Source organism: Mercenaria mercenaria, chromosome 15 (assembly GCF_021730395.1).
Source record: "Mercenaria mercenaria strain notata chromosome 15, MADL_Memer_1, whole genome shotgun sequence".
NCBI classification, from domain to species: domain Eukaryota; kingdom Metazoa; phylum Mollusca; class Bivalvia; order Venerida; family Veneridae; genus Mercenaria; species Mercenaria mercenaria.
The window spans coordinates 5,633,000-5,655,415 of NC_069375.1; the positions used below are offsets into that span (position 1 = coordinate 5,633,000).

The 22,416-nt window shown below is 38.1% G+C and overlaps 1 protein-coding gene across 7 annotated transcripts in view; it reads right to left on the reverse strand.

Moving 5' to 3' along the window:
* Positions 1-238: 238 nt before the first annotated feature.
* Positions 239-22,416, reverse strand: part of LOC123541053 (uncharacterized) — a 178,889-nt gene continuing 156,711 nt past the window's right edge. For all 7 annotated transcript variants that reach the window (XM_053524440.1, XM_045326733.2, XM_045326598.2 and 4 more), the window contains exons 3-11: positions 14,568-14,747; positions 13,580-13,690; positions 11,943-12,070; positions 6,994-7,161; positions 6,538-6,659; positions 4,436-4,493; positions 2,992-3,219; positions 1,709-1,841; positions 239-947 (exon numbers count right to left, since the gene is read on the reverse strand). In XM_053524440.1, coding sequence (XP_053380415.1) covers positions 842-947; positions 1,709-1,841; positions 2,992-3,219; positions 4,436-4,493; positions 6,538-6,659; positions 6,994-7,161; positions 11,943-12,070; positions 13,580-13,690; positions 14,568-14,747 — 1,234 coding nt within the window. In that variant the 3' untranslated portion in view covers positions 239-841. The remainder of the gene's footprint in view (positions 948-1,708; positions 1,842-2,991; positions 3,220-4,435; positions 4,494-6,537; positions 6,660-6,993; positions 7,162-11,942; positions 12,071-13,579; positions 13,691-14,567; positions 14,748-22,416) is intronic.

Sequence of the window (22,416 nt, forward strand, 5' to 3'; positions counted from 1 at the left end):
CTGGTGTCGTTTATTTTTTGAAGTCATGGACCGAACACTTGAAAATCTCGCAAAGTATCTTTTAATTATATTTTTATGAAGTCCGTGGCATTTATAACAGATCTGGCGATGATGCCAAGGGACATAAATGAAGAATTACATGTACATAATATACCTGCTGGAGTTATTTCCCAGTATTTACCACATGGGCGAAATATAAAATTACGATTATTTGCATTCATGAATACAGGAAGTATAATGTGGTTGTAAATATTTATTAAAACTGTGCACAATAAACAAAAAAAATGTGTGCATATAAAGCAACACCTATTGTATCACCTTGCTCACAACCAAATATTTACGGCACACGAAAAGCCATTTCAACATCGTTCTAGACACAAGATTGTATCAAATTCAAACAATCAATCAAGTTAAACTGGACCACCAGATTCTTCCTTCGATTATGTCAAAAGTCAGAGTGTATATCAGAACCGTGACCTTTACGCCAAAAGAGACGACATCGCCGCTATTTAAAACATCTTTAACTCATTATTCGCACTGATATTGAAACATTTATTTTCGTTTTAATGGCAACACACATATATCAACATGAAATGCTGAAGCATTTTGACATCCATCGAAAACAATGCAGCATAGTTTATAACAAGCACTAGTGCATTTTGTTTATACAAGCTATATCAATGCTTCGATACCCCGTGAAATTAGAACAGTAACTATAAAGTTCGTGCGACATTAATTTCGCTGCAAAAATACAACTTTGTGGATGTGTACGAGTAGTCGCCCTTTGTACTACAGTACAGAACAAAACTTTGTGGATGTGTACGAGTAGTCGCCCCTTTTACTACAGTATAGAACATGGTCCGTGTCCGTGCAGTCCGTGATGATATTCCGGAACTGGTGGCAGGTCAGCCGGGTCTGGTTCGGTGTAGGTTGAGCTTAGATATAGCCTGAAAACATAGTCAACGTTAAATTCATATAGAAACCATTATACAGTGGAGGAATTAATTAAAACTATGATTGCGTTAAAAACAAATTATACAAAGATTATCTGTTAACTAAAAGATCGTTGGGAGGATGAGCGAATTATGTCATGTAAGGAAGCCATCGAGTTGTAGATCTATATCATGTAAATAGTTGTCCTACCGTGCATAAAATAACAAATTAGGGAGTCTCTAGCGACTTAGGTATGTCACGCGCATCTGCACTATGGATATCGGTTAAACGACTTTTACACCGTTTCAAGTTCTGGTATATTGTTTTTAATCATTTAGACCATCTTCTATAGAGCCAGCAATCCGACCGAACATCAGCGCTAACAGTGAATATTTCTGACTTGTTGTGTTCTAAATAAGGCACCAGTTTCGAGATTATCTCTGCACAGTGAGGTTTTCCGCAGATATACAGTTTACACCTAACACGAGAATGAATGTCGAAGAAATGACCATTTTCGAGTTGGGTGTTAACTGTATCTTTACAGGAAACATCACTGTGTAGACGGGTAATCTCGGAAATTGAGTTTTATTCATGGCGCTTTGAACATCCGAACCATTTCTCTTGGACTAGGCTGTCCCACAGAGAATGGTCTAAATAAAACAAATAAGACAGCGGTGTAAAAATCCGTGTGAACGATATCCACACAGCCGGTACGCGTCAGATCATATTGCTAGTTCCTCCAACAGATGTAAACCGTTGTAGATGAAACAGTTACCTGATAGCTGTGAGCCAGTGCTTTCCCCCGGACTCTGCATGTACTGTGTATTCTGACAGCGTGTAGTCCGTACTTTCTACATTGTGTTCGTGAAATAAAATGTAGACAGTTTCTACCGAGAGAACAGGTACATCTGAAAATATCATATAGAACTATTAAACATCATTTTATATGAGTTGATGTAATGTAAGTTCCAACAGTCCGTCTTTAAGCAACAGTAACAACAACCCAAGTTGATTATCGCACCCCTAATCATCTAGGTTTTTTGCACCAGTCGCAAAAGTTAAAAAGATTTTTTTTCTGATCAAGTTACTTCAAGACTTTCCAGTATAATTATATTGAGAAGTATGACCAAACATTTATTCTTTGTATTTTTTTTCTTGCAATTCAGAATTGAAGTTATAATGTTATTAAAAGGGCGTTTTGTTTTCTTTACTTTTATTGGGTTTTTAGTCACACAGACACAATTGTATGTAATATGGGGACTTGCCAGCTTCTGTTGATGGTGGTAGACCCTATATGGCCCTCCGGACACACAATCAGGGAAGTGCAGGTACCTGGGTAGAACCACCGTAAGGCAGTTCGATATATACCTCTCATGAAAGAAGTGTACGTCCTTTGCGAGGTATCAAGCCCACATACGTGAGGAGCAAGTTATTCCAAGTCAGAAACCTTAGCTTAGGTATCAGAACCTATAGCCTTCAAACACAGTGATCTCTACTTTGGACCCAAAAGCAGCGTTGGGATACTTTTGGATTATTACCCGCCCCACCACCCCCACGCCAAAAAAAAAATCAACATTCTTTCTAGGCAATACCACAGACACTTGGGGTCTGGAACACTTGCCCTACTCCCTCCAGCCCCAGCTACTACGCACCTGTATATGTTTTCATCATTATTATTGTATATCAAGATCCAGACACTATTCATACAAACAATATTGAATTTATCTGAACTAGTTTTAAAAAACATAGAATATCTCACTAGCGTAAAAAGTATATTTAAGCCATTGAGAAATGACTTATTTTAAAACTAGCTTTGATTTTTTTTTTACTTCTCTGTCGCCTGAATTTACATTGATGATGAAAAAATGTTACACACTCAGGTGCTTAGTAGTGGGGTTGGGAGGGGGGTGAGGGGGGGGGGACAGGTGTTCCACACCCCAAGTGTCTGTGGGCAAGACGAATGTTTTTGTCAGTCTGTGTGTACATTTGGGCATTTGAAAATCTGAAACTTAATCCGATTTAAAAATGACGTTCTTTTTTAATATGATGGACGCATACCAGTTAGACGGAGCCAAGCCTGTACTCTCTCCATAGTTTGTGTCATAGTTTCGAATGTTTTATGTCCAGTACGTGCTGGCAGGAACAAGCGATCTGTGGCGGTGTTAGCACTGTTTATTGTGAGCGGTGTGGTCACGTGTATCACTCGGAGTGCTCGTGCCATACGTCTCTCAGAGTGTGTGTCAATCACGTGGTCCGTTGAGTCCGAGGATATGTGCAGGGATGTTCCTGAAACAAAATAAGCATTTAAAGAGCTTTTCCAAGAACATGTGTGGACGTTGCCAATATCTATAAGACAGGTCAGGAACCTATACCGGGTGGAGCACTACACCAGTGTTAAACACGGTTTCTACATATACATTTTCTTTGAAATCCTTGAAACTTTGCTTATTTTTCAGCCTCAACCACCTTATTCAAAATGTAAGCCAATGGTTTTGTTTTAAATTAATTGCATTTTCTAAATATAAAAAAAATGCAAAACTGTCAAATTATGTAAAATGTCCTTAAATATTTGTGGTATTTTGAAATTCAGCTTCTTTTTATTACAACTGCAAACGGAATGGCTTTCAGTACTGAAGTAAATTTGACGTTTTATGGTACAAAGGATGAGATGAATATTGTATCGTTCCGACATTATGGTGAAACTAGATGGCCACGGGTAACATATCGAGCCCGTCAGCTGTCAAAAGGGCTAACATTTATGATACTATTTGGCGGCGACAGAACTGATTGCAGCAAACATTTCTGCCAAGTTATTTAAGAACATCTCCATCCATGGCTAAGTTACAGCCCAGACAAGAGAAACTGCATCAACTTTGATATTTGACCCCTAAGTGTGACCTAGACCTTTCAACTACTTACGCCTGACAGACTTTCACATTCAGGCAAACAACTGTGCCAATTCATTTAAGAAACCCTCAATGGCTTAGTTACAGCCCGGACAAGGAAAACTGCACTAAGTTTTGACCTTTGACCTCTAAGTATGACTTTGACCTTTAAGCTACCAATCTGGCTGCTGCACATGACACATCATCTTATCGAGACAAACATTTGTGCCAAATTCTCCAATCCATGGCTGAATTACAGCCCGGACCTCAAAGTATGACCTTGACCTTTAAGCTACCAATCTGGTTCTTGCACGCGACACACCGTGTCATTGAGGCAAACATATGTGCCAAGTTATTTAAGAATCCTATGATCCGTGGATGAACGGACTAATGACAGAATTTGGTCAAAATTTGGTCTCGTTACTAATAATCAGAACATGACAAACGGTTTTCTTAGGAAAAAATACTAGAATGACTTTTCTAATATTTACATTATACAATGTTCACTATATCATCTGTCTCTTTCCAAGGTCAGACACCGAAATAACAATGAAAAATGAAAACCATCAGAAAATTCATGCTTTTTGTATGTAATTAATTTCGCAGAATACACTTACCAACATGTGACTGATGAACCCTGGCGTCAAACTGTTGGATGTTAACTATACGCACTCCCTGAAATACAATTTTCACGAATACAACTGGTGTAAATTTAAATGCTGTAACAGAAGTTATCACTAAGATATCAGACAGTGCTATGGTAGAGAATGGCAGATCTATGGTTTTGGCATGTGCAAACAACTACTAAGAGCAATGCTACATTATAATTTGTAAGATTTGGTCAGAACAAACCTGTACTATTATGGAACATGAAGCACGGAGCTCACTATAACTTTGAAGATTACGTAGACACTGAGCACTGACCACACCGATGTTGTTCCGAACCGTTGGATGATGGATACTGTGTCTTCCCGTGCAACTCAAGTTTATGATAAATACTCAAGCCTAGTGTAAATGGAAACATAATTCTGACCCAAGATCGTTTTGACCCTTTCTGACCCTTCCTGATCCCTCCTGACCATTCCTGATCCCTCCTGACCATTTGTTCCGAACCTTGTGATGCATACCCGTTCTCTTCCTGACCAAGTTCTATTGATTACTATCACCTGATCTGATAAATTGAAATCTGATTCTGACCATATCTGTTTCTGACCCTTCCTGACCATTCCTGATCCCTCCTGAGCAAGAATGAGAGAATAAAAGATCGCAACGTACGGGGCTAGGTTGTTATACATACTTCTGCCAACTTTAAAGAGCTTATATTAAAATATTTTACAGACTGGACAAAAAAAGATCAATGTTGACCTTTTGACCTTTAAGTGTGACCTTGACCACTTTAGCTAGGGATGTGGGTATTGCGCAAAACACATTACCTCATTATGGGAAAGAGTTGTTTCAAGTAATATCAAACTCTTAATGGATAACAGAGTTTTGGACCAGACAGAAAAAACCTATGGACCTCCGACTGTGACCTTGACCTTTAAGTTAGGGATATGGGTTTTGCACAACATGGGCAACATTTGAAATCCCTTGTGGATGACGGATTTATGGACCAGACAGGAAAAATCCCTATTAACCGTTGACCTCTAAATGTGACAATGACCTTTGAGATAGGGATCTGGGAGTTGTGCATGACAGGTCATCTTATTATGTAGAACATTTGTGCCAAGTTATTTTAAAATCCCTTTATGGATTGTTGAGTTAAAGCCATGACAGGACAAAAGCCCTGTTAACCTCCAAGTGTGACTTAAGCTAGTGGTCTGGGTGTTGCGCATGACATGTTGTCTTTTCATGGGGTACATTTGTGCCAAGTAATATTAAAATCCCTTCATGTCTGTAACAGGGAAAAGGCCCTGTCCAACTCTGACTTACAAGTATGACCTTGACCTCTGAGATAGGGGTCCAGGTTTTCCGCATGACATGTCGGCTCATAATTGGGAACATTTGTGCCAAGTAAAATTAAAATCGACTGATGAATGGCAGAGTTTTTGTCCGGACACAAAATTGCGGCCGGACAGAATGACGGACGGGCGGACGGACGGAAAAACACAATTCTATAGTCCCTGAAACTGGTTTTCAACCAATAGGGGACAGATAAAATCGGGGATAAGGGTAACAGATTTACCAGAAATGGTAATATATTATAAGAACCTTTCAACCCTTCCTGATTTTGAATATTAAGGTAGGACGGAATCTTAGCAACGTATGCTTTGTACACGAGTGGAGTTCAAATAAAACTAAAATATGAAATACGATGTTATAGCCAGCGGACTCTCTGTTGTTATTTTAGTCGAAACTTGAACCCAGTAAGAGCCCGGAATGAAAAGAAATGTTCACCAAGTATGAACTGTAAACAAGATGGTTCCGGTAGACGCACAGAGTGCGTTACGTCAATATAAGGCACAGTAGAAATCGTGCACATCACTTGCATACGTACCGCATGCGACCAGATCTAGAACAAATGATTGCCAATACATTTATGCATAGAAAAATGGTATCATTCCATGGAAATTTTGCTCCAATAAAACATAGAGAGTGCATGATTAAAGGGGTACAAACACAGAATATTGCTACAGATATCTGTCAGCGTTTTCGCCCCTTTGACTCCGAACCGTTTTGATGGCATTCTAAAACGGTTTGGAATTGATGAGTGAATTACCTGATTTTGCGATACCCATGTGCCAAGCCTTGAAATCATACTGTCAAAGTTTTCAAATTTTCCATGATTAGAGGTATCAGATTCTGGTGGATCGATAACATACGGCACCAAGTCTTCATAACCTGTTCAAATAAAATAATCAAATTTATGGTTCTGTATTGAAATAGTATAACTCATAAATGAAGGAGACCAAATTCACGAGTTTTATATGGAACAAGTTTTAAAAGTTAGATTTTTGGCTTAATTTGTTTACTTCCCACAGCGGTTTTGAGACTCCATAAAATGAATACAAGTGTTTCAAAGTTATACACAAAACGATAAAAGTGTCTGTTTTATCACAAAGACTCAACCAGTTGCTGTCACGACCAAGGCCTTGGCGGGTACAACTATTCCGACTTTTTCTAGTATCAGTAGTTTGTTTACTTCTTTGTAAATTTGTCATCTAGTTTGCCATACCTATTTCTTCTAAAGCTGGTTCACCCTTGATATAATATATCCGTACCACGAGCGTATCTCGCCGCCATTTATCTTTCTCCTCGGACCAGCACGTGCTGTTAGGGTTCAGGTCCTTCTTCACTTTCTGACATACCTTTAAACTATCAGTCTCTATGGTGAGTATTGATCCTGAAAACAAGCAAGGTATCTTAGGCTTCGCAGCTTTAGTCTTTGTTCCCGTAAAGATGTACTTACTACGATTATATATCACCGACGTTTTACTGAATTCATGGAAGCATTCTACTTCCCTCATTCAAAAGAGACTTCTTGACATTTATTAGTGGTTAGGCTCCCTGATATTTTGAAATAGGTTAAATTTGTCTAGTTTTTTTAATTGATGTGTGAAACTAGGTAGCTTGTTTTTTAGAGTACGTTATCAAGGGTATTAAAAGTTGAAAACAGCGTATGAAATCCTACTGGTGCGTTTACGTTTCGATTTTCAAGTAATGGGAAGGTTCCTCATTTCTGTGGGTGGCACGGATTCTCTCCGGCAAATTTGAAATACGTTAATTGTCGCCATGGTTTCGGTTAAATTGTAGAAAAAATAAATTGTTCGCACACATGGATTACGTAAGCATAATTAGCACACACGTATATGTCGCAGACCCGCCGAATTTGCACAGATAGGCCGTTTGATCGCCGTTTTCAGCTAGTTTAGTTGGGCATCAGTGTTGTATGAGGCAGGATGTGACTACCCTCCTCACATGCATTTGCTGAAATGGCCGCACATACAAAGTTACGACAATTTTAATAGTTGACATTAATCGGGTCACGACCACTCGTACTACAATTTATTTCGAGGGACCTACGAGTTCACGGTATTATCCTCGCGCGTCTTTTGATGCGTGATGTAAAACGAACACATGGTGGTGTCTATACATGCCGGTCCAAAAATAGTTGTATTAGGATGTTGCATACTCACGTCAATAACAAGAGAACAAAGACCGCACGGCGATATGCCAAGGTACGGACTTAACCTAAGTCGTGACTTGTGCTTGAGGCATGCCAGGTAAAATGTTAGGCTCGTGTGCATTTGTCAATTTTTTGCACCTCAGCATTTAAGGTAAGAACGACAAAATTTTACCGCTAGAGCGGGCTATCCCCCTGCAGTTTGATGAATATTAAAATGATTGGACTCTAGTACATTTTTTTTAAATTTTGACTGTTGGACAGGGTAGCCCTGTTATTTTAGAGTGGGGTATCAGGGGGCTCTCCCCCTGGGAAAGTTTGAAATACAGGTATGAAATGGTGGCCTCTGGTGCATTTCTAGTCTTCATGTTAAGGTAATGGAAGGGTTTCCCTCATTTCTGTTGGGTAGGGGTGGGGGTCAGGGATTCTCCTCCTGGGAAATTTTGAAATATTGGTATGAATTGTTGGCCTCTGGTGAGTTCTGGGTCTAAATTTTGAGAAAATATTATTTCAAAATAGTCTGGTGCAGCTTTGATGTGTATAGGTCACTCTTCAGCAAAATGTGGTATGTGGGGGCGGTCACAATCCGGGCCTATTACACAACATGATGCTCAACAGTGAAACGCTCGACACACACCAGGCGACAATACGACGCGACATCGTGACATCAATGTCGCGCGTCGTGTCGCACTGTCGTGTGTCGTGTCATACTGTCATGCTTCGTATCGCACTGGGTGCTCCGAGAGCATGACATCTAATCACGAGTTCACGACATTTAAACTCGATTGCACGACAACTCTTTTCGATAGTACGACATCTTATCTCGAGTTCACGACTTCTTATCTCGATCACACGTAATCTTATCTCGAGCTCTCGACATCTTATTTTGATTGTTCGTGATAAGTAAAAAAAAACAACAACAACATAGGTGTACATCCTATACATACCACCGTACTTTACTAAAATATTACATTTGTTTTAGACTGTTACCGACAACTTACCTTCACGATACCAAATATAACAAGAGATAACAAGAGCACCGCAATGCGGAGCAATATATGCCCCAAGGTACGACCTTTCACCCCTAAGTGTGACATTGACCTTGACCTTGAAGCAAGCCATCCAAACATACGCTCTGCACGTAGTCTCGATGTGACAAACATTTGTGCCAAGTTTCTTTAGCATCCGTCAAGCAGTTAAAGAGTTACAGAGCGGACACGAAACAAAGTCATATGACATTTGACCTCGACCTTGAAGCGAGCCGTCCAAAACATGCACTCTGCACGTCGTCTCGATGAAGTTTACAGAGCGGACACGAAATTACTAACGGACGGACGGACAAACGGACGGTAGACGGACACAAGTGTCATAACATAATTACACCCCTTCGGGCGTATAAAAAGCGACTCGGAGTGGCTTCTATCAAATATATAGGCTAAACTAGCCCATCCCATCCCAATCTGTTTCATTTCATTAAAAGCTGCTACAAAATATATTTTTGTAATGGGAAAATATAAGATATATGCGACATGAAAAAGGCCTTACCACCAAAGGATTGAACCCCGATAGGCTGAAAGACATTCCATCGCTTTTTGATGCACATGCGAGTAATGTGCATGAACTGCACCGATTTTGCTAAGCTAGTTCATATAAAGGGGTGCACACGAGAGACTTAAACATGTCCGTGTTACTTATTATATACCCGGAGCCAGTTAACCTAAACAGTGTTACTTTTGTTTTGTTCCAGTGTAGCTGTAAAAAACGAAGAATTTCTATTAATCAGTCATGGGTTCTATTTCTTTGTTGTAGGTTTACATTTAAAGTCATAAGGCGGCTATCCAACTTCAATGGCGGAGCGGGCACTTTGATTTTTTCTACTTTTAATTTCTTAAAATGGTCTGGCTTAGTCTCATTCTCCTGCCCACATTATCCTTTTCGTCGCTTACCAGTACACCCCTATTCTCTACTAAGATCACTAATATCCTACATGAAATCTTTCAAAATAACGCAAATTGTTTTATATGTCATATGTCCAATAGTAAATTGTGACATTAGCTTTTGTGTCACATTAACTCGGTTTGCGGCATACCAACGAAATCGACATTTCGCGCAATTTACACAATTAGCGTGTTTGGATTATACGCAACTTCGACATTTACGTGTTCTAAACTGGCCCATAATTACATAAAGAAATTTCACACATAATTTTCTGCGTGACTAATCAGCAATGTGTGGAACTCAGCTGAGCGACCTAGGGCCACCAAGGCCCTCTTGTTTCTATACGTAACAGCACTTATTATTAAGATGATTATTTGTATAACATAAACCTGTTAATTCTTCTTCCCTCGAAAAAGTATACAAGAATGTATGAGTTTGAATTCCGTCGGGCTTAAAGTAAACACCTATTGAAGATTCACGTTAATTACGTAAAATGAAATTTTGAAAAATACACAACGAATTGTTTATATGTCATAGTGTCAAACAGAAAGTGCGACATTTAGCGCTGGTGTTGCGACATATAACGGTGGGTAAATTTTTGCGACATTTAACGTTAAAGGTGCGACATTTAGCGGCAGATGTTTTTGCGACATTTAGCGGTGGTTACGACATTTAACGTCAATCTTGCGACATTTAACGGAGGTTGCGACATTTAACGGTGCCACAATATAATATACCACTAACGTGCCTTTAGTGGTAACTGGCTCTACTAAACCTACATTATTACCCGGGCTATGCTCTTTAGCCACTATAGGTTTCATCACGCTAATGATTACATCAGATACAGTGTTGTTTTACTAAAGTGTAGGATTAAAGATAACTACATGTATATTTGAAAGCACAGTTTTTCTTAAAAGGTTCATCATAATATTATCTTATACTGGAGTCAGTATCCTTTTAGAGACATTTCTGATCATGAACTGCTATAAAACAGCTGTATTTATTCGGAGGCCTCCGTCGGTAACAAAATAAATCTGGTATAATAATATAATAAGTACTTTATCACAATGTCACATAGGCAGTGGCAGCGTGTAGATTAAGAAAGGTATATCATATCTGGTATTTTCTCAGACGTTTCAGGTTTAATGAATTATGTATACAGCTTGATAAACTGATGTTTGAATACCAATTAACTTCTTGCCAGTGAAAAATGCTCTAGATGTTTCAGAACGCATAGAAGGGAAAACGTTGTATTTCAAGATCTGTAACAGTGTACATGACTCCCTTTAAACAAACGTCAATTAATCTAAAGTGAACTAAGTACATTGTTTCAACTGACAAACATAATCATTCTATGTTTTATGTAATGGCCCATTTATACATGCGTAAGAATGTGAGGAACGCTTGCACAAGATTACAAAATGCCTGATCTCGCAATTCAATTGAATATTTCCAGGAGTATTTGAAGATGTTTCCTCATTAAAACAAAAATCTCCTTACTATATGAAAGCGCGGTCTGATTGAACACTGATTTTACAAGAAGAAATGTACATCGATTGAAAAGATTCTGTATAATTAAATATCACCACAACTTCCGTTATTTGAGTTTCATTTTACATGATTCTTGAAGACTTGTTGCTGTGTTCTAGTTATCATGGAATGTGAATACTAAATATTTTACACGTAAAACTGTAACAGTATAGTATTATTATACAGATAATTATAGGAAAACAACAAATCATCTTTTAATATTTGAACTTTATTTAATCACGATCACACCATACTGTCCACGAAAAGTCCATTCTAAATCTCTTAATGCTATGTTCAGAAAGGAAGAGAGTTATACATGTACTAATGGAAAGAAAGTTTTCAATTATTTCAAAGAAAGTTTCTTTCTAGAGAAAAAAAACAGAGCGCATAAAATGAAGATGGCCAGAAAAGAGGCAATATTATGTAACCATCTCCTTAATCTACATCCGGAAAGGAAGGCTATAGCAAGATATACTATGCGATACGTTTGAATCCATTTTATAGCGAACCTTTGTTATTGTCTGGGTAATTACCTGGTATGGGGTCGTCCACAAGATGACCTTTGAGCCGGATAATTGTATCTTCAAATCCCTCGTACGTATGGAATGGATGAAGGCCTCCTAACATTCTTACCTCGTGGCTAATCACCAACCGCCCACTTCTACAATAAAAAAATCCAAAGATTGATCATCAGATTATTTTTTATTCGTACTCACAACTTTGTACTGAAAAAAAATGTTGATGTTTTGTGAAAGATACATCAAAATCTATACCATTCGACATGTACCTTGCTCTATAAAAATCTAGTAACACATGAAAACTCCGCCAAAACTGTAAGAGATTAAATAGTTGACAATTAATCACAAAGGACTAAGCTTGCAGATGTGACAGTATAGTTCGATTTTGACGTTTGAGAGTTCAGTTGATAAACTAATCTGCCGATTAGGTAGATCAACATGATTTACCTTTCCTTATTTAGGTAAGAACCACTATCGTATTGAATAACACTACCTAAATAACGGACCATTTCATTATTAAAGTATAAAAACATCGCTAACCTCTATATCGAACTATAGCAGGAATAATATTTGCTTGTTCTATTGCGAAAATATTTACTGAACTAAAAAAAGCTAAATAGGTCTGTCGGTAGCAATGAGATTCTAGTTGAAATACCAATCTCTTATACCTGGATGGTTGTAGTCCTTGTGAGGCTCGGAGGAGACTTCCTTCAGATTTTCAGCTGAACGCTAAACGATACAACCTACCCTAAATGATACAAACTCGGGGCTCATTACAAGTTATAAAACTAACGCTAAATGATACCAGATCACCACTCATGCTGCAGTCACATATATCATAAATATGAAAGCCTCTGTTTAGCGATACTCTCCTAGACTAACCACTAAACTGTATCATCAATGATTATTTAACACCTCTTTTTCTATACAACATGTCGACACATCAGGGAAATATTCTGCAGCGTCATATTATCAAACGACGTGATGTAATCTAAAATGAGATTAATGCATGCTGCAATATGATATGTCTTTTACATTGATCATATCTATTGAACATGATAAAGAGTTATTTATTTCATTTTCATGTTTGACGGCTCGCAGAGTTTTGTTTAAAATCACTTTGTGGCAGTACATATTTCAGTAGTTTGCCATAACGTGAAACAACAGTATCTTTAGCGTAATAAAGTTCCATTTCTAAGACCATGTGCAAGCTAATTACACTGTAACTTTAAATGCACTTTAATGGCCACGTAACGGATATGTACTTTCTGCGTAGGGTCGGTATAATTTCATTTTGTATGCTAAAATATGTGGTAGATAAAACAAATCAATTATAGTGTTTCTTAGTAACCCCCTCGGAAATATGTGGGGTCACTATGATAAATAGGGGTCTCGGCTAACGCCTCGCGCCCCATTAGCGATATTGACTCAGCATATTTACACTGAGGGTCACTAACAATCCCAGTAATTAATATCATTTCATATCTGAATGCATCTGAAATTATACCCTGTGATAAAGGCCTAAGATATATAGCGACAATATTGAGATACCACACCTGGAAGGACTAAGTGTATGAAGCTCTATTGTTATATGTGATTAATGTACCTGTTGTGGCATTGTTTTCTGTGTATCTGTTTTATGTATACTGTACCTGTAATGACCATGTGTTGGTAGTTCGATGGTGAGTTTTTCAGGCACTATATTCCGGATACCAATCTGCTGTGTCTCCGAGGAAGGTTTAGGATTCCTTTTCATCCACATTCTGAAATGAAATTTACTTAAGTTACTATGTTAATCAATAGAATTACATGTTCCGAAACATATTTTGAGGAAAGTGTCTCTACTCATTTACGATTATGGAACTTAAATAATCTTGACGTACTTCATTGTTATTTCATTAGGCGCGGAATTGTCATTTAAATATGCATTATGTCTGAATCAAAGCATTTTCCTGCCAAGTCTTATTAGAGATATTTGTTCAAAAAGATGTGCTGCAAGATAATTATAATGGCGGAAATTGTATGCATTTTATTTAATACAGACACAGAAAATAAATGTGTTTATTTCGATTGTTGTGCGATTGTAATCGAAGGTGGCCCTGGAATGCACAAATACATGTCAAGACAAGTTTTCATTCCAAATCAGGCTAAATGGAAACCATGTAGCGAAATATGAGCAAGGAGTATGTATCATTATATATAATTTTAAAGTGGCATAATTATGTATTTCTTCAGTTTGGTTTGATTTATGAGGAAAACAGAATTCTTACCTGTCTGGACATATATTTATCATTACATTTCCAATACTCGTGCTTGTGATCGTGATGACTGCCTTAATTAAACACATGTCCTTTTTGTCGGGTTTAACGTCGCACCGACACAATTTAGGTCATATGGCGACGTTCCAGCTTTGATGGTGGAGGAAGAGCACAGGTGCCCCTCCGTGTATTATTTCATCATGGGCGGACACCTGGGTAGAACTATCGACCTTTCGTAAGCCAGTTGGATGACTTAACAACATGAAGAATTCAACGCGAGTGAGACTCGAACCCACATCGGTGAGGGGCAAGTGATTTGAAGTCAGCGACTTTAACCACTCACCCACGGAGGCCCCTAAACACATATCAGCATATGACTAACCTCAGTCCTTTAACATATACAGTAAAACCGTTGGATGGTTCATTCCTCAGCATCTCATTCAGTTCGTAAATGAGTGACCCATCTTTTGCTTCATGTAGACGTTTATCAACAGTTTCACATTTAATTACTGTCAGACCCGGGTGATCTTGCAACCATCGATTTGCTCCCTCTAGTATAGCGCTGAAAGTAAAAACATCAAGTTTTAGTGGACACAGTGGAAAATGCATGAACATTTGATTGCTTCGTCAAGAAACGGGTATCAAACTTATATATCATTGTCTTCGTTTCTGACTGAACAAGATGGCTGTTAGTTTTATTGCAAACACTACTGTCTTTAGACGGGTCATGCTAAATACCTTTTGGGAACTGTATTTGCAAATTGTCTAGGTGAACGTTTCAAGTACCACCACATCCTCTCACCTGATACCAGTATCTGGTTTTCAAGCATGCGGGCTAGATAATAATTTGTTGTTTTTCGGACTTCCATCACATTCAAATTGGATGAAAATGAAAATAAATGTATGTAACAAGATTGTCAAACCTAGCGATATAGTTGCTTTCCAATTATGTTTTCAAGAACCAAAGAAATAAAAAGGAGCAATAGATGTCAGAGGGTTGTAACATAACCCCAGTGGAAAGATGTTATGAATGAGATTTCAGCGAATAATTTTACAAACAATAATCAAGAAAATATAAATTATAGTCGTCATGTGAAAAACGACCAACTCTGAAAATGACGTTACACCAAGAAACGACGTCGGAACATCTAACATGTTGCACTAAACCATAAAATAATACAGGAAAATAAGACCAATTACAAATACACTATAAAAATGAAACACATTACATGATTGATGATATACTAGGATGTGGAGAATAAAAACTAAAATACATTAAATTATAAAAAGTGTAGCATCACTCTATTTTTTAAGACATATGTAGCGCCGGATGCATTAATACTTCTAAAAGACCGTCAAACTGAATTATGTCACCGATAAATGAATTCTTTCAAATGTCTTGGTGTAACGAAGAAAGATTACAACTGTTCTGGCATTCAGTCGATCAGTGCAATATATGAGCCGCACCATGAGAAAACCAACATAGTGGCTTTGCGAACAGCATGGATCCAGACCAGCCTGCGCATCCGCGCAGTCTGGTCAGGTTCCATGCTGTTCGCTAACTGTTTCTCTAATTAAAATAGGCTTTGAAAGCGAACAGCATGGATCCTGACCAGACTGCGCGGATGCGCAGGCTGGTCTGGATTCATGCTGGTCGCAAAGCCACTATGTTGGTTTTCTCATGGCGCGGCTCATATAATGATTAGTCCTTTAAAAGCTTTCCTATCATTCAACGCTTGGCTTCCTAATGCTCTAGATTACATAGCTGCTAGAATTACAAACTTCATAAAATATCGAGTTGAAAATAAAACATCACAGGAAAAGACATTAGTTACGCTACAGGAAACCATTTCAAAGAACAAAGATAATGTTAGTAGATTAGAAATATTGCATTCAATATGATATTAGATAAATGGAAACGGTTTAATTATGATGTAGTTTAAGGGGCCTGACCTCCAGACCGTAAAGCAACACAGACAAAAAGAGATATATGAAGAAACTATTTTCTTAGTTACTGACAGAGTATATTACATTATGGAATACATGGGAAATAGCTGTTTTTACTATTTTTTATATTCAAAAATGAAAAGCGTTTATCACGTGATACCGAAGGTAAACTGCCTTTATTATAAAACCTTATATAAATGGTGTATTGGTCTAAATGGTAGGAAAGTTGTCGTTGTCGAGGCGACATGGGTTCGATCCCGGCTCCGCCATGAGGAAAAACGTTTTCAGACAAAATCTGGAGTCAACACCCTTTAAAATCCATGGATTACTTTACACCTATTTTATAATTAAAGTTTACTGTCACTTATTAACACGTGTACACATGGCTACACTAAATTGTTCTCTCCACTAACTGTACCGCGGCTGTTGCTTAAAGCACATTCTAGGAAAGAGTTTACCATGAGTTTTGAGTAAACGTAATAATTCCCCCTCTACTTGGACTCAGTTGTGATATTATCATCACTACGTCTATTCAAAGTTATTTTGTAACGCAGTTCCACTTGATTAAGCCGGTGCTATATTCACGTTAGAGTTGTATCGGATTTCTTAACTTGTCGTTAAGAAAGTTATTAAAAACAAACAGTCTTTGCTTCTGTTGAGTTTAGAGTATCACAAACACAATATATTTTAGTCATTATGGGACTTTTTCAGGTTTTGACGGTGGGAGGAGACCCCAAGTGTCCCAGCGAGCATTGTTTAAGACATTTGATCTACAGACGTTTATGCTTCCTCACATGAGGAATTCTACAAACAAAGTGAGGTTTCGAACCAACATCGGTGGTGGGCAAGTAATTCAATGTATGCGGCCTGAACCACTTGGCGATGGACGCCAACTATTGAAACAAGGTCTGATAACAATTTGCCTGGCTGTGGTCTACAATGCGGAACGATCTTTTTATAAGTTTGCTTAAATCTTGTCTGATAAAAAATACCAAACTTTTAAGTTTGCTGTGGGTGCGATAATGAATTATTTGAAAAAGTAAAACAACGAAAAACATCATTCTGACTGAAGGGTCGTGCATAAGTGTCTGCTTTATTTCAGAAAAGAAAGTGACATTTCTGTAAAACCAATATAAACCGTGTTTTCTATGCTTCAAAATGATCTTACAAATTTGACATAAAGAGCTATAAATATATATCAAATGTCTTAAGATTCCAGGAATCTGCAAAACTCATATACATTATGTATCTTGCTGTCATCGTAATTTCTAATATCTAAACCACAAAATGTCTCGAATTCGAGAAAATATATATGTACATGTATAGTCTCAACGGATATCGGGAGAATCTTGCAAACCGATTACTTTGAAACGACAAATGCTTCAGAAATACAGGATACAATATGATACCATATCCAGTGTATCTGATAAAACAAAATGACAACTTTTCCATTACTGGAAAGCATTTTGATCATTCGCTTATATGGATAAGCAAGTGATACGATAGTTTGGGTGGGAAACGAAATCTTATTCACGTAGAACTGTCATAGTAACATGACCGGCTGTAGACAAATTTCAAATAAATTGAACACTCAGGAAAAATTATTTAACCGGAAAAAAATTAAGGATCATGCAGACATACAGATGTGTATTTGTGTCAGTTTTATCAATACAAGTATAATTCAAACAATAAACACATGTTTCAGTCAAATCCTTTCAGACAAATTGCCTACATCGTGCATCGTAAAGAAATTATCGTCATAAATCATGAAATAGAAGTGAAAATTACAACTGAATTGGAAGAAAATAGAGCTGCGCATGAATACGATCGATTAAATTTTATTTGTTGCATTGCATGTTATTCTATCATGAAGCAGACAACTTGGTATTAAACTGAAGTTTAAAGAACAGATCATTAATAATGTATACAAAAATGCATGGCAACACTCATTCTACTGTAACTGTAATGATTCACAGTCTAGTGGCTTACAAAAACATGTTCAAGATTTATAGCGTCTGCCTTCATGCATGTATTCTGCAATCATGTATTTATTCAGTGCTTCAGTTACTTCTATAACAAAGCGAAGATACCGGCATGACGGTGATCCTGTCGTATATATCAACAAAATAGAAAAAGTGGACAACCACAGGTCGCTCAACACACCATACATGAACATGTTCACGGACTGTGGTGACAATGCAAGCTACTGTCCGCGCCCTCTAGCCTTATACATGGTACAAGTACAAAAATACAATTAAAAGACATCTGCAGATGTTTCCGTGGAACCTATAGTGATACAATTCCAAAAGCGGCATTTAGTATGTCGAAATATCAGCATGATGCCTTTTTAATAAATCATTATCATAGAACAATGATGGTGATTTGTTGTGGTATCATGTATCATATATTCTATTCTAATATGCTTGTTTCTGTTAAAACACGTTTAAGCTAAAAGACGTCACGTTAACGTGCGATGACGTCAATGTTTTTGTTGCGACCAAGAAAGAGCGCTGCAATATTTTATCTACTGTATTAGATTAAAGGCATATTAGAATCGAAATAATGTATAGCAAAGTCGTGTTTTACCTAAAGTATTGCAAGGTAGAGACATCAGCAAAATGATGGTTCGTTAAGGTATAGTATAACAAAGTCAACACATCAGACAGCATGGTGACGCGCGTAACAACGTGAACACATGAGACAGCATGGTGACGCGCGTAACAACGTGAACACATGAGACAGCATGGTGACGCGCGTAACAACGTGAACACATCAGACAGCATGGTGACGTGCGTAACAACGTGGACACATCAGACAGCATGGTGACGCGCGTAACAACGTGGACACATCAGACAGCGTGGTGACGCGCGTAACAACGTGAACACATCAGACAGCGTGGTGACGCGCGTAACGACGTGGACACATCAGGCGTAACGACGTGGACACATCAGACAGCATGGCGACGCGCGTAACGACGTGGACACATCAGACAGCATGGGACCGACGCGTGCTCGTAACAACGTGGACACATCAGACAGCGTGTCGACGCGCGTAACAACGTGAACACATCAGACAGCATGGCGACGCGCGTAACGACGTGGACACATCAGATAGCATGGCGACGCGCGTAACGACGTGGACACATCAGACAGCATGGCGACGCGCGTAACGACGTGGACACATCAGACAGCATGGCGACGCGCGTAACGACGTGGACACATCAGACAGCATGGCGACGCGCGTAACGACGTGGACACATCAGACAGCATGGCGACGCGCGTAACGACGTGGACACATCAGACAGCATGGCGACGCGAGTAACGACGTGGACACATCAGACAGCGTGGCGACGCGCGTAACGACGTGGACACATCAGACAGCGTCGCCACATCAGACAGCATGGCGACGCGAGTAACGACGTGGACACATCAGACAGCGTGGCGACGCGCGTAACGACGTGGACACATCAGACAGCGTGGCGACGCACGTAACGACGTGAACACATCAGACAGCGTGGTGACGCGCGTAACAACGTGGACACATCAGACTGCGTGGTGACGCACGTAACAACGTGGACACATCAGACTGCGTGGTGACGCGAGTAACAACGTGGACACATCAGACAACGTGGTGACGCGAGTAACAACGTGGACACATCAGACAGCGTGGTGACGCGAGTAACAACGTGGACACATCAGCATGAGACTGATTTGTTAAGCTATCGTACTACGAGGTCTTTACATAAGCATGATGCTGATTTGTTAAGGTATCAGGATCTTGAGTGATATCCTAGCAACCAACGTTAACGAGCAATGTTGACCAGATTAAGATTCTAGCAAGGTGAATTAACGCTGTTGAGCTTAAAGTCAGTTAGATTAGAATTACAGCAAAATGATTGTAACAATGTCCTAAAATAAAATTCTAGCAAATTGAAACTAACGGTGTTGAAGATAAAGACAATCAGAATGAGAAACCGTTTCAATCATAATGCTTAGTTAACAAGAGACCAGTCTGTGGTGCAATACATTTGTGTTGTGATCTCTGCAATTTAGTGAAAAAGTCATTTTCTACTATGTTGCACTACAACCTTTCACTGAATATCTGAAAGTGTATTGTTTATTTATTCCTTAGGATGTTAGAGTGCTGTAAGTGCGAACAGGCCATTCCGGATATGTTAGAGTGCTGTAAGTGTGAACAGGCCATTCCGGAAAGGTGCTATGGTTAGTAAGTCTTGTAGTTTTCTCACCTAATATTGCTTCAAATAAGATAAGATAAGCTATCATTTATTATAGTACCATTTGCACCGTATGTACATTTACAAAAAAAACCTGTTAATTATAGCAACTTCAACACCCGGCCCAATGGACCTATATGTCACCTTATACATTGTCTGAAACATAAGTCGTAAGCAAGTATATAATGAAATTTGGAATCATATACAATATGGGAATGGTAGCTATGTACATGAATGCCACAGGCTAATGCACTGGGACTACACATTAGATCATACTGATATTCAGACATTAGCGGTATACATAAAATTATTCATATATACATGTTACATACAATATGCGCCTTAACTAAGATACTTGAGAGCTGTACATAGGGTATACCCTGAGTAAATATTTTGCAACTGTTTGTGCATGATAGTTTAACAAAAGTTTCGGTTTGTTCTCTTCCATCAAAACCGTAACGTTAGCATTGTTCAGAATATCAACAAATATTGCACTTCGAATATCGTTATAGTGCGAACAGTTTAAATGAAAGTGCATCTCATTCTCCACACAGTTTCCAGTACAAAATTTACACAGTCTATCATAGGGACTTTCTTGTCTCAATACGTATCGACAAATATTAGACTTGAGGTTCGAAATAACTATATTGTATGACGTGTGAATAAGATATCGTCCTACAGGGCGGCCAAACCAAAAGATATCTTGATAATGCCCTTTAACAAAATTGTCTAGTACTGATGATGAACAACTGACGGGAGTATTACTACTAGTTAGAGATATGATATAGTAAAAAGAGTACGATATGACATTCATATATCAATATACATGTATACAAAACGCATTTGCATTAGGGACGGATGCTATTTACTGATGCGCATTATAAATGTACAATGGCAAATACTCATGTCTCAGTTATTCAGCGTAACGTTTTAGCTAATTTAGTGCATTGTTTTCTAACATTACACAGTTCTGGCTAGTATGGTTTGTTTGGCATTTACATTAAACAGCTATCCCTCTATGCAATCTTGGTAGAGAAAATCTTCAAATAGAACTATCTCATATTCCAGTGTTTATTACTCTTTACAAAGAAATGTATAAAAATATTCTACGGATATGGAATTAATAAAACGGTTTTTAAACAATACACCATCAGCCGAGATGCGCTAAGCATTCTGTATGATCAGATCCTGGAACTCATTGTATAATAGCGAACAAAGGCTAGAATAAATATTTAGAAAATATCTGGGATGTAAAAGGATACTTTTATAATAGAAATGACATTTATCGACATTTCTTTTAGTGTATACTTGGACAAATATTTCATTTAAAATGCAGGTTATAATACATTCAGTCTTTTTAATTCATAATTTATTTCAGTTTATATACATTTATTTTCATTGATATTTGTTTTACTTAAATTTATCAAAACTGTTTCATATTTAGATTTCGCTATAACCCGACATATCTTAGCAAAGCAATTATCCACCTGTCTCCCATGATTGCTATATGACAATGTTTATTAAATCAAAGTAAAAATATATATAGTAGCATTGAGAACATCATACACCACCAGAGCCACACATTACAAACCGAGCCACTGTAAAGGGACTATTTAAAAGGAAAGGAATGGTTTTTTTTGTAATCGTATTTATAGCCGCCACCGGAAGCCCAAATGGGCGACTGCCGCAGAAAATTGTTAATAATGTTAGCAGGAGGACGTACAATTCAAAATACACAAGACGCTCCAGTTCGAGAAGCTTCCCTGTTTCTTTAGCGTACCATATGTACAGCAACAAGATGTGATGATAAAAAATAAATGCGTTATTATGATCAAAAGAAGGAGTGGCTGTACAAAAAGTCAATATATATAAAACGGTATAGGGACACACACCCTATGAACCTCACAATATAATCCGTTATATAAGTGATATTTTACTCATTTCAAATATACAAAGTACATAAATAAGTTCTTGAAAATAAAACTGTTTTGAAGAAAAATAAAAAGTAAAATGTAGAACTTCATGAAAAAATATTGAAGATGTAATATAT